Source organism: Natator depressus, chromosome 23 (genome assembly GCF_965152275.1).
Source record: "Natator depressus isolate rNatDep1 chromosome 23, rNatDep2.hap1, whole genome shotgun sequence".
NCBI lineage: Eukaryota > Metazoa > Chordata > Testudines > Cheloniidae > Natator > Natator depressus.
Window position 1 is genome coordinate 18,527,759 of NC_134256.1, and position 11,951 is coordinate 18,539,709.

At 62.0% G+C, this 11,951-nt stretch overlaps 1 protein-coding gene across 3 annotated transcripts; it reads right to left on the reverse strand.

Moving 5' to 3' along the window:
* Window positions 1–313: 313 nt before the first annotated feature.
* On the reverse strand, window positions 314–8,475 carry CCDC106 (coiled-coil domain containing 106). Of its 3 annotated transcripts, none has more exons than XM_074937142.1 (7): window positions 8,453–8,475; window positions 5,699–5,763; window positions 4,211–4,308; window positions 3,648–3,755; window positions 3,066–3,242; window positions 2,447–2,653; window positions 314–1,810 (listed from the first exon to the last, which is right to left on the reverse strand). In XM_074937142.1, the coding sequence occupies exons 3-7, from the start codon at window positions 4,239–4,241 to the stop codon at window positions 1,494–1,496; spliced, it is 840 nt and encodes a 279-aa protein (XP_074793243.1). In that variant the 5' UTR covers window positions 4,242–4,308; window positions 5,699–5,763; window positions 8,453–8,475; the 3' UTR covers window positions 314–1,493. The 3 variants fall into 3 exon arrangements, with proteins under 3 accessions (XP_074793243.1, XP_074793241.1, XP_074793242.1); XM_074937140.1 differs by lacking the exon at window positions 8,453–8,475 and adding an exon at window positions 7,463–7,717; XM_074937141.1 differs by lacking the exons at window positions 3,648–3,755; window positions 8,453–8,475 and adding an exon at window positions 7,463–7,699.
* Between the last annotated feature and the right edge of the window lie 3,476 nt (window positions 8,476–11,951).

An 11,951-nucleotide genomic window follows, 5' to 3' on the forward strand; every position in this document is an offset into this window, starting at 1 on the left:
GCACAGCCCCCTCCCAGAACTGACACCCACGCCTTGCTCTGCCCCACCACTCACTCAGCCTCGGGAAAGGGGCAGGATCCCTGCTCTGCCAGTGTGGAGAAAAAATGGAATTTCCCCAAGGCCCCAGAGAGGGCACATAGAACCCAGGAGTCCTGGACCCCCAGCCCCCCTGCTCTAACCAATAGACTCCGCTCCTGCCCCAGAGCCGGGGAGAGAACCCAGGTGTCCTGGCTCAGCTGTGCTGAGACCAGCAGGTGGTGTGCACAGAAAGAGGGAGGAATGAAGCCATTCATCACACGGTGGGATGGAGAGATTTGGCAAGGGGTGGTTGCAGATCACAGGGAGAGGGCACTGGCAGAGGGATGGGACAGGCGAAGGAGCAAGCTGAAGTGGCAGAAGTGCGGGGTTCAATGGTAGCAGGGGTTCGGGGGAGTCTGTTAGGGAAGGGCAGGGTCCCACCATTGTCTGAAGCAATAGCGGGTGGGCAGCAGTGCCAGGGGGTTGGTACCAGGGGCGATGGTGGGAGGGATGGGATCATGTGCAGTGGGGGTGGGATGTCACATTACTCCCAGAAGTGATAGGTGATGGGCAGCAGTGTGGGATACGGTCCTAGTCCCATCATTGCTTGAAGCAAGAGGTGATCTGGGGGGCAATATTTGTGGTAGCTGTGGGAGGGGGTGTCCCAGGGGGGCAGTAGTGTTTTTGTGGGGGGAGGGGAGGTGTCCTATCACTGCTTGAGGTGATGGGCAGCAGGGATTGGGTACGTATTTGTGTCAGCCATGGGATAGGGTGTTTCTAGGGGTCCCAGGGGGGCGGTGTGTGTGTCAGTGATGGCATAGGCTGGTTCGAGGGAGTCCAAGGGGGCACGCTTTGGTGTCAGCAGTATGATAGGCAGGTTCGTGGGATGACAGATGCTGTGGGGTGGGGGCAGCATTGGTGAGATAAGCCAGTTCAAGGGAGTCCTAGGGGACAGCGTGGGAATAGGCCAATTCACGGGGTGACAGATCCCAGGGGATGGGGGCGGCGTTGGTGGGAGAAGTGGGATAGGACGGTTTGAGGGGTCCCAGGGCAGCACTGGTGTCGAGGTGGGATAGGGTGGTTGGAGGGAGTCCCGGGGGCAGTGTTAGTGTCAGCCGTGGGACAGGGCGGTCCAAGGGGATCCTGGGAGCAGAGCTGGCATCAGCAGTGGGATAGGCCAGTTGGAGGGAGTCCTGGAGGGTCAGTGTTGGTGGCAGAGTGGGTAGGGTGGTTTACAGGGATCCCAGGGGGCAGCGTTGGCGTCAGCTGGGGGATAGGCCAGCGGGCAGGATGACGAACCCAGGGGGCAGGCAGTGTTGGTGCCAGTGGTGGGATAGGGTGGTCCAAGGGGGTCCTGCGGGCAGTGTGGGTATCAGCCGTGGGACAGGGTGGCTTGAGGGCGTCCCAGGGGGCAGCACTGGTGGCGGCAGTGGGATAGGGCGGTTTGCAGGGTGGGGGGGCAGCAGGGGGCCCCATCACCGCTTGAAGCGGTAGGTGATGGGCAGCAGCAGCTTGCTCTTCTTGAGGGCCTGCACCTTCTTGAGGGTCTCGTCGTCCAGCGCCAGGAAGCAGCGGCGCGAGTACTCCAGCAGCCGCTCCTTGGACGGGTCAAACTCGCCCACCTCAGCCAGCTTCTCAGGCGCCACAATGAGCAGCTCGGCGATGGGCGTGGTCAGCGCCACCGTGTTGCGATCCACCCGGTGGTGCTCGAAGGCCCGGCTCATGCTCTTCAGCTTCTGGAAGGTGTTGAGGATCTTCTTGTAGCGGCATAGCACCCCGTCGGCATCCTTGACTGTCGGGCGGGCCGCGGCAAGAGCAAGAAGGAAGGGACGGGACGGGGAGATGGCGGCGGGGAGGGATGGAGGGGGACAGTGGGCAGAGGAAAGGAGGGGGGCAGAAAGGCCAAGGAGAGAAGAGCCTGTTCATTCCTTTCCTTCGACACAGACTCCCCCTCAGCCCCCTCAGGAGGACCTGCCCCCACCCCAATGCCTCCCGCCCCCCATAGCCCCTCCCAGTGAGTCCTCCCCCGACATGGCGCTCCACCCCACCCACGCCAGACCCCTCTTCTTCCCCACACTGCACCCCACAGCCCCCTGCCTCCTCCCTCTTCCCCACCCCATGACACATGCCCCTCTCCACACCCCGCGCCCCCCACAGCCCCTTCCTCCCCACACACCCCTGCCTCCTCCCAGCTCTGCACCCCATGGCACACGCTGAGCCCACAGCTCCCTCCTCCCTACACCACACCCTACAGCCATATCCTGCCTCTTCCCTGCTCCCCACCCCACTCCACACGGCCCCCTACAGCTCCCTCCTCCCCACACCCCACCCCACAGCCCTCTTCTTCCCCCGAGGGCCACCCGGGGTGGGACACTAGCCCTGCTGCCCAAGCGGGCCGGGGCAGCGCCCCCTGAAGGCCCCCGCTCACCTCGCTGGCGCTCACGGGCCTTGGGCTTGCCGAAGCGCCGCCGGCTCACCCCCCCCTTCTGCTTCTGCTTCTTCCGTTCGGCGGAGCCACCCTGCTCCGAGGCGGCACTGAGCGAGGATGCCAGGCTCTCGTTGTCCGTGGCCTCGCCGGGCCGGCTCTCAGCTGCCTCTGCCCGCCGCGGGGGCTGCTTGCTGCGGCAGTGATCCTCTGGGGGGGCAGAGACTGGGTCCCAGCATGCACCTCAACGAAGCCCCCACCCCCGGCCCCGCCGTGTCAGTGAACTGACCCCCGCCCAAGCTCTTCTGGCTGCTGGTTGGGACATACGGCATCCCCTAGGGGCTGCCCATGGATGGGATAAAAGCCCTACCACACCTGCTGCCCCTCTAGAGCGGGGAGGTGGGACCTGGAATCGGGGGAAATGGGGACACGGGGGCTGTTCCCCCATCTAGTGCCCCAACGCCCCCTCGTGCTCCTAAAGTCACTGCAGGGGGGCAAAGGGACCCAGAGCTGGGGAAGGGACCCAGGAGTCCTGGCTCCCAGCCCCCCCCATATTCTAACCACTGGGCACCACTCCCCTCCCCCTGCCAGAGAAGGGACCCAGGCGTCCTGCCCCGCTCACCAGTGTCCACCTTGGCGGAGGAGATGAACTTGTCAAGCTGGCAGCGCAGAAAGTCCCGCTCCTCCTCCAGGTCCTCGATGCGCTTCTGCAGCCAGGAGTTGCGCTCCAGGGCCATGTGCAGCTGGGTCTTCATGCTGCTCATCAGCGCCAGGGTGGGCGGGGGCGGCTCCGGCAGCTCTGCGGGTGATGGGGGGGGCGTGGGCAGGGAGCACCACCTGACCCCCCTGGAACTCCCCCCCCGAAATGGGACCTTGGACCCCCTGACAGGACCCTGACCCTCGCTGGCTCCACCCCACCTGCCACTCAACCCACTGACAGGGCCCCACTGCCCCTGGTGGCGTCCCCCCACCACTATGCCCCCTCCTTTCTTCCCTGGCCCCCCAGCCCCCTCCTTGTTCCCCAGCCCCCCTCCAAAAAACAAGCCCTCCAGGCCTGGATTCCACCCCACATCCCAACTGAACCCCCACCCAAACCTAACACCTCCCATCTCCCCGCCCCCTGGGAGTGAGGGTACAGGGGAGTCTCTGGGGGTGGGGGCATGGGGTTGAGGTGCGGGGGGGTCCGCAGTGCAGGGGGGGCTACCTTCGAAGTTGCTCTGGGGGGGGCTGAGGCTGTAGAAGATCTGGGGCTCTAGGTGGGGTGTCTCCTCGAAGGGGATGGAGATCTCGTAGGCCTCATCGTCCTTCTTCACTGCGGGAAGAGACGTGTCACAGGGGGACCCCAAAAGCAGCCCTCCACATGGGAAAGCCCCCGGAGCCCCTGCCCCACCCCCCGCACAGGCTGGAACCCCCCCTCGACAGGCCCGGCCCAGCCCCTACTCCAACAGGGCAAGGACCCCTCCTCACAACAACCCCTCCTCTATACCCTGGGACTCCCCTACCCCCAGGGAAAGGTCACCCCAAAACCTGACTGCAAGCCACTGCTCCCCCCCCCCGATCATATCCCCAACTGGCTCCACTGCTCCTCCCCCACAGATACCCCCTCAGCTTTGACATGCCCCAGCTCCCTTTCACCTCCAGAAGTCCCTTCCCCCGAGCGCCAGCTCTGATGAGCCCCTCCCCAGTACCCCCCTCTCGTCCCTAATGCTCCCCAGCTCTATGGGGGCCTGGCTCCGGGGCGGCCCCTGCTGCACACGCCCTACGTACTCGTCCGCCTCCGGTTATTCCTCTCGGTCATTTTCCTTCCGTCCCGGCGCCCCGGCCTGGCGGGCCCCTGGCTGCCCTCTGGGCACCGCACAGGGACGCTGGCGAGAGAGAGAAGGGAGGTTTTAACCCCGGGCAGCCACTACCCGCCCCAGAGAATGGCCACCCATAACCCCCCGGGCAACCCGCTACCCAGGGCTGGCTCCAGCGTTTTTGCTGCCGCAAGCGGCAAAAAACCCAAAAAACCTGACCGCCGAACACGGGGGCGGAGTGATGGGGCGACCGAAGCAGAGTCCCTGCCACCGAATTCCCGCCACCGCCGAGGGCGGATTGCCGCCCCAGAGCCCGACGTCCTGCCGCCCCTTTACATTTGCGGCCCCAGGCACCTGCTTGGTTCGCTGGTGCCTGGAGCCGGCCCTGCTGCTACCCATAACCCCCTGGGGCAGCCGCCACCCATAACCCCCTGGGGCAACCACTACCTGCTCTAGAGAGTCCCTACCTACAACCCCCTGGGGCAGCTGCTACCCATAGCCCCCTGGGGCAACGCCCGCCCATAGCCTCCTGGGGCAGCCCCCGCCCATAACCCTCCCGCCCAGTAACCGCTACCCATAACCACCCCCGCCCCCACCCCGGGACAGCTCCTACCCATAACCCCCAGGGGCTGCAGCTACCTAGAGCCCAGTGGGGCAACCACTACCTGCTCTAGAGAGCCCCTACCTACAACCCCCTGGGGCAGCCCCCACCCATAGCCCCCCGGGGCAGCTGCTACCCATAGCCTCCTGGGGCAACCCCCGCCCGTACCCTCCTGGGGCAGCCCCTGCCCATAGCCCTCCCGCCCGGTAACCGCTACCCATAACCACGCCTGCCCCCACCCCGGGACAGCTCCTACCCATAACCCCCCGGGGCAGCTGCTACCCATAGTCCCCTGGGGCAACCCCCGCCCATAGCCTCCTGGGGCAGCCCCTGCCCATAGCCCTCCCGCCCGGTAACCGCTACCCATAACCACCCCCGCCCCCACCCCGGGACAGCTCCTACCCATAACCCCCAAGGGTTGCAGCTACCTATAGCCCCGTGGGGCAACCACTACCTGCTCTAGAGAGCCCCTACCCACAACCCCCTGGGGCAGCCATTACCCATAACCCCCCCGGGACAGCTGCCACCCATCACCCCAGAAAGCCCGTACCTATAGCCCCCCAGGGCAGCTGCCACCCATAACCCCAGAAAGACCCTACCCACAGCTCCTCAGGGCCTCCCCCATCTGAACACACCGTGCCCCAGAGCTAGCAGTAGCTGCCTCAGGCTGGCTATGCCCAGAACCAGAACCAGGTGCCAATCACCCACCGGACTTGAGGAGATCCAAGGGGGGGGCACAGCCTGGCTCCCCACAACAGGAGCTGTGCTGGGAGAGGCTGAGGTTGCCTGAGAGTGACCCCTCATAGTCCCGGTGGGAACTGCCCTTGGACCCTCCCCACCAGCCAGCCAGGGACCTACCTGAGACGGACGGGCCGTGGGGCAGCCCAGCTCCGAACCCGTCCTGCGCCGCCCGCCAGCCAGCCCTGGAGGAGGAAGAAGAGATGCACGCGGTCAGGCCACTTCTCCGGGAGCAGGACTCGAACCTGCCACCTGCTGAGCCACGCAGACGCTGCTGCATGGGATCAGAGGGCAAGGCCAGGAGCAAAGCCAATTTGTGGGGGTTCGTGAAAGGAAGGGGAGGGCTGGGGGTCAGGACTCCTGAGTTCTATTCCTAGTTCTGAGAGGGAAGTAAGCTCTAGTGATTAGAGGAGGGGAGACTGGGAGCCAGGACGCCTGGGTTCTATCCCTGGCTCTGGAAGGGGAGTGGGGTCCAGTGGTTACAGCGGGGGGGCTGGGAGCCAGGACTCCTGGGTTCTACTCCTTAGTTCAACACCTAGTCAGCAGTAAACTTCCCAGTAGGAGAGGCAATAGCTCCAGGCACCCTAGTCCCCTAAACTGGAGGATAATCCCCCTCCACCACACACTATGAGTGCTATGAGACATGGATGAGCAGGCGTAATCTCAGCTAGCAGAGTCACACGTGCAACAACACACATTGCCAAGGACTCCTGGCCTTGACCGCCCACATTGTCCAGAACCCCCCAACTTACCTATCCCCCCCCACCTGGACCCCCAGGGATCAGCAAGAATTTTAGGACATGGGGGATGGGCATTTCCACCTTGAAGCAGCCAACATCACAGCTCCTCCCGCTACAAACACCCCCAAGTGTTTCTTCAGTCCCATGCCCCCCACCCAAAATTCAAGACCCCATAGCCCCCCAGTCCTATACATCAAATCCAGGGCCCCCCATAACCCTCCAGTCCTGTACATCAGATCCAGGACCCCCTAAATCCCCCCAGTCCTGTACATCATATCCACAGCCCCCCAGTCCTGTAAATCAGATCCAGCCCCTGCTCCCAGCCCCCCAGTCCTGTACATAAGACCCAGGGCCCCCCACGGCCCCCCCATCCTGTACATTAGATCCAGCCCCCCCCCACAATCCCCCAGTCCTGTACCACAGATCTAGGACCCCCCCAAACCCCCCAGTCCTGTACATAAAATCCAGGGCCCCCCACAACCCTCCAGTCCTGTACATCAGATCCAGGGCCCCCCACATCCCCCCAGTCCTATACATCAGATCCAGGGCCCCCCACAGCCCCCCAGTCCTGTACATCAGATCCAGCCCCCCCCTCGCGTCCTGTACATCAGATCCAGCCCCCCCCCCATGCGTCCTGTACATCAGATCCAGGACCCCCACAACCCTCCAGTCCTGTACATCAGATCCTGGGTCCCCCATTGTCCCCCAAACTTTCAGATCGACTATAACCCCGGCCCACCCACGTCTAAACTCCTGGTCCCAGCCCTCCTCCCCGCCCGATTCCGTCGAGCGCCCCAAAATGCGGGGAAATCGCCCTAAAAATGGCTTCTGTTCCCCTCCCCCCGCCGCTGGGTGTTTTGCTGTGAAGCTGTAATAACTCGGCTGCTCCCAGTCCAGATTGCCGGGGCGGTTTGCAAAGGAGAGGGGGCCGGACGGAACGCCGGGGGGGGGATACATAGTATCCCCCATCCACCCCCACCCCTACCCCCCTAAAATAGATACAAAATAGACCCACAGCAAAGAGACTTTCCCCCCTGGCCCCAGGGCTGGGGGGGATCGGGGGGGCTTCAAAGGGAGGGGGTGCACGGGGGTTCCCGGGGGGATCTGGGGGTCTGCAGAGAACAACCCCCCCATCCCCACTCACCCAGATCTGCACGCGAACCCCCAGCAACCAGGCTGCAAAACCAGCCCCCCCCCTCCCCTGGCAGAGCCAGGGAGCGTCTGTAAAGCGCCGCCGGGGGGGATCGCCCACGCACGCAGGGCAGACACGCGTGGGGTGGGCTGTGCCAGAGGGAGCGGCGGGGAGCGACACACACCCCACTAGGCCCAGCCTCTCCCCCAGCAACTTCCCCTGGGGGGACTGACGGGGGGGGTAAGAGGCTTGGAGAGAGAGACTCAGACACCCCATAGACACTCCTCTAACCTCACCAGGCACAGCCATCAGCCACCCCCAAACCCCCTCCATCAGCTACCCCCAAATCCCTCCATCTGCCATCCCCAACCCCATCCATCAGCCACCCCCAAATCCGTCCATCTGCCCTCCCCCAACCCCCTCCATCATCCATCTACCCCAATCCCTCCATCAGCTACCCCCAAATCCCCTCCATCATCCCCCCAACCCCTCCATCAGCCACTCCCAAACCCCCTCCATCGTCCATCCCTCAACCCCCTCCATCAGCCACTCCCAAACCCCCTCCATCGTCCATCCCCAACCCCCTCCATCAGCCACCCTCACACTCTCTCCATCAGCCACCCCAACCCCCTCCATCATCCATCCATCCACCCCAACCCAACCCCCTCCATCATGCCTCCCCCAACCCCCTCCATCAGCCACCCCAACCCCCTTCATCAGCCACCCCCAAACTCCCTCCATCATCCCTCCCCCAGCCCACTCCATCATCCATCCCATCCCCCAACCCCCTCCATCATCCACCCCCTAACCCCCTCCATCAGCCACCCTCACACCCTCTCCATCAGCCACCCCAACCCCCTCCATCAGCCACCCCCAAACCCCCTCCATCATCCATCCACCCCAACCCCTTCCATCAGCCACCCCCAGCTCTGTCCATCATCCTGAGGTCCCTTCCAACCCTGATATTCTATGATTGGTCCATGCATCCCCCACCCATCTAACCGAGCGATCCTCTATCCGCCCACACGGGGGGGCTGTTTCTCGCTTCTTCCCTGCTTCCCATGTTACTTTCCGCCACTGGAAAAGCGCGACTCTTCAGCGACGGCCCCTTCAGGCTCCCGCCCCGCCCAGCCACACTGTCAGGGAGCGAGGCGCAGTTCCCCAGCCGGATGGGAGGCGAAGGGAGACGGATCAGTAAGGGTGGGGGGTGCTCATGGCTGGGGGGGCAGGGGCTGCTGTCACGCTCAGCGAGTTAATATCCCCCAGCTTCTCCCTCGGGGGGGGTCTCAGCTGCCTGCCCCCCCTCAAAGGGAAAGGGGGGAGGTGCCCCTAGCCTGGGAGTTAGGGAGCATCTGCAAAGTGTGAGATTATTTAGGGAGCAGCCCTGCAGGTGCCCCTCACTCCCGACCTGCAGCCGCTGCCAGCCCAGCCCTGGGCTCCCCACCCCCACAAGCTCTGCCAGGGCCCCTCACACCTAGCCCGCAGCCCCCTGCTAGCCCGGGCCTGGGCTGCCCCAAAGCACAATCCCTCAATATCTCTCTGGAACACAGCAGCCGTGCAAGGGCAAGACCCCCCCACACCCACACAGGCAGCCCCTCCCCACTGCCCTGGGGCACCCCAGTGAGGGACTCTCCGTTTTGCTGGCCAGTTGACTCACTGGCCTGAACTGGCCAAACAGAGCCGCTCAGGATGGCTTTGTGGTGAGGGACCCCCTGAGCCAGCCAGTCCCTGCCCTGGGGCCGGATGGGAGCCAGCGCCCCCTAGAGGAGAAAGGTCTTGAGCCCCATTCCCAGCCCCCCTAAGCCACCCTGGGGCCAGCCCCTAGGGGGGAAAGGCCCCATTCCCTGCCCAGGGGTGGGGAAATAGATGCCTTTGTAAAGAGTTTTTGTCGGGATTACTTTATACCAAGAGGTGGCAGAAGACAGTGGTAGCGGGGCCAGGGGCAGCGATTCCAGACTTGCCAGTACAGGCCCTGCAGCGGCGCTGAGCGGGCAGATGTGCCATCCCAACCCGTCCTTAGCCACTAAATACAGAGGCGGGGAATCCGCCACCTGCCACTCATCCCCGCGGGTTAGACCAGTCATGTGACCCACAAAGAACAGTGACCCCCCATTCCCCCTCCAGCCCCGCACCTGATACCCAGCCCCCGCCCTGCCACCCTGCATCAGCTCATGCTGGGGCTTGTTATCCGGGGACCCCCTCGCCCGAAGCTGGGATGTGGCCCCTCTGGAGTGGGGCACGGGGCTGGGTATAAGGGGGTTCAGAGTCACTTGCAAGTACGGATACAATTTGGGCCTCAAACTCCCCACAAATTGTGCCACTCTTTTAAGCACCTTCTCTAGTTCCAAGGCCAAGCCTCTGTATTTAAATGCTGCCCCAAGGAGCCCAGTTAGCCCTCATTAGTCAGAGAGCGGATAAAGGGGTGGGGCAAAGGGGTGGGGCGTCCCAAGTTCCCCTGTCTGACTGCCAGAGGCCTCCATCGTGCCAGGAATAAATCAGTAGGGCTGAAAAGTGGGTGGGTGGGTGGCTGTGTTCCCTGCCAACCCCTGCTGGAGGGGCTGGGTCCTGCTCTGTGTTTCAGAGAGAGCCATGCTGCACCAATGGCTGCAATCAGAACCGCGCTCCCCCATCTGTGTCCTGCCCCCTATAGTGCTCCTGGCTGGAGGAGATTCCCCGGCAGCTCAGGGGGCTCTCAGGGCAGGTGGATCTCAGCCTGGTGTTGGTAGAAGCTAAGCTGTTACGAAAGATTCAGGACTCCTGGGTTTTATCTCCAGCTCTGGGAGGGGAATGAGGTCTGGTGGTTAGAGCAGGGGGTGGGGAGCCGGGACTTCTGGGTTCTATCCCCAGCTCTGGGAGGGGAGTCGGGGCTAGTGTTAGGGTGGAGAGTCAGGGCTTCTGGGTTGTATCCCCAGCTTTGGGAGGGGAGCAGCATCTGATGGTTAGAGGAGTGGACTGGGCATCAGCATTTCTGTTCCCTGGGGGGTGACTTTGGGCATGTCCCTTCCCCATGCCTCAGTTTCCCCATCTCTAGACCAGGGCTCACGATCTTCTGTAAAGTGCTGGGCGGTGTGTGGATGAGCTGGCCTAGGGCTTAGCAAGGTGACTGATTTATTAACTCTCCGGCGTCACTCCATGCGCAGCGCCAATCATCGACCCTGATTTGAGCGCGCAGAATTAAACCAGAGGCTGAGGTTTCCCCTGGGGTCGGGGCCTTCCTCCCACCACACATCGCCAAGTGAACCTTCCATTTCCGATGATGTGGGGAGCTGCAGCAAATCCCGCTGCTTGGGACAGCCAACCGTGGTGGGAAAATTGTTGGCGATTTTGGCAAAATCTACCGGTCATTTCTCAGGGGAGGGAACATGGGATTCTTTTGGTCATTTTTTTAATGTTCTTCATTGATGTATCGGGTTTTTTCCTTCCTACTGTTGCCATCTTTAAATGGTCGGGGTTATCGGTGGGCTCAGCATGCCTGATTTCTCATTCCTTCCTCTGCTGGCGGCCGGTTGGGTCAGCCCCTCTGCTGTTCCCTGCCTCAGTTTCCCCATTTGCATACCAGAGCGTAACAATACTAGTCTGACTATCTAAAGTGCTTGGAGGTCTGTGGATGAAACGCGCCATCGACTAATACAGGATGTGTTTCCATTATGAGTCGATTCCATCCACGCCAGGCCCGACAGGGCCCTGATCTCGGTGGCTAGGGGGTAGGGGGTGGTTTTCAGCACCCAAGAGCCGTCTTCAAGGTTGAAAGGGATAAAGTTCTTGCCAATGCACAATGTAAAATGAAGGGCATGGAAAAGTTCAAAAGGCACAAAATCAGCCTAGGGGTTTAAACCCAAGCGGCAGGAAGCCAGTGGCCTCCTTTGGGAGAGTCCAAAGTGTTTTCCGAAGCGTTCGATGTTTTTCCGGTAAAACCTTTGGGTTTTTCTCTGCCTTTCTCCAGGATTTTTTTTTTTTTAATTAAAACAAATTGGCTTCGTTTCTTTGCTTACGGGTGGTTCATTTGTCCTGCCCCCGCCTCCTCCCTGACTCTGTTGGCTCCCAGGATGGCGTGTTGCTGAAAGACACATAACTGGTATCGAAATGGAAAAGCCACATTTTTGGCAAAGGACATTAAAAATCAAGGGTCGATTCAGATTCAATATTAGTGGGAGGGAATCTTTGAAATGCCCAGAAATGGCCCAACAGAAGGAAACCACCTGGGGGACGTTTTGCCAAAACTGGTTTAAATTTTGAGGGGAAAAAATGATTTTTCTCCTAATTTTTTTAGCAACAACTTTTTCTTCTTTTGGACAAACCTCTGTGTCTGTCTGTGCCCCCATCCCCCCCCTCCATCTATCCTCACCCCCCCATCTCCCCCAGCCACCCCCATCCCCCCCATCCGTCCCCAGCCACCCCATCTATCTATCTCTCTCCCCCCATATGCCTCATCTCTCTGTCTCTGTGTCTCTTTCTCTGTCTCTCTGGGATATTTCCTCATCACCTATCATGGAGACCGGAG

Coding starts and splice junctions, on each gene's coding strand:
- CCDC106 (XM_074937142.1), bottom strand. CDS start 4,241: ATGACCGAGAGGAATAACCGGAGGCGGACGA. Junction 2,654..3,065: donor CTCCGCCAAGGTGGACACTG/GTGAGCGGGGCA, acceptor CTGCCCCCCCAG/AGGATCACTGCCGCAGCAAG. Junction 1,811..2,446: donor GGCCCGTGAGCGCCAGCGAG/GTGAGCGGGGGC, acceptor CCCGCCCGACAG/TCAAGGATGCCGACGGGGTG.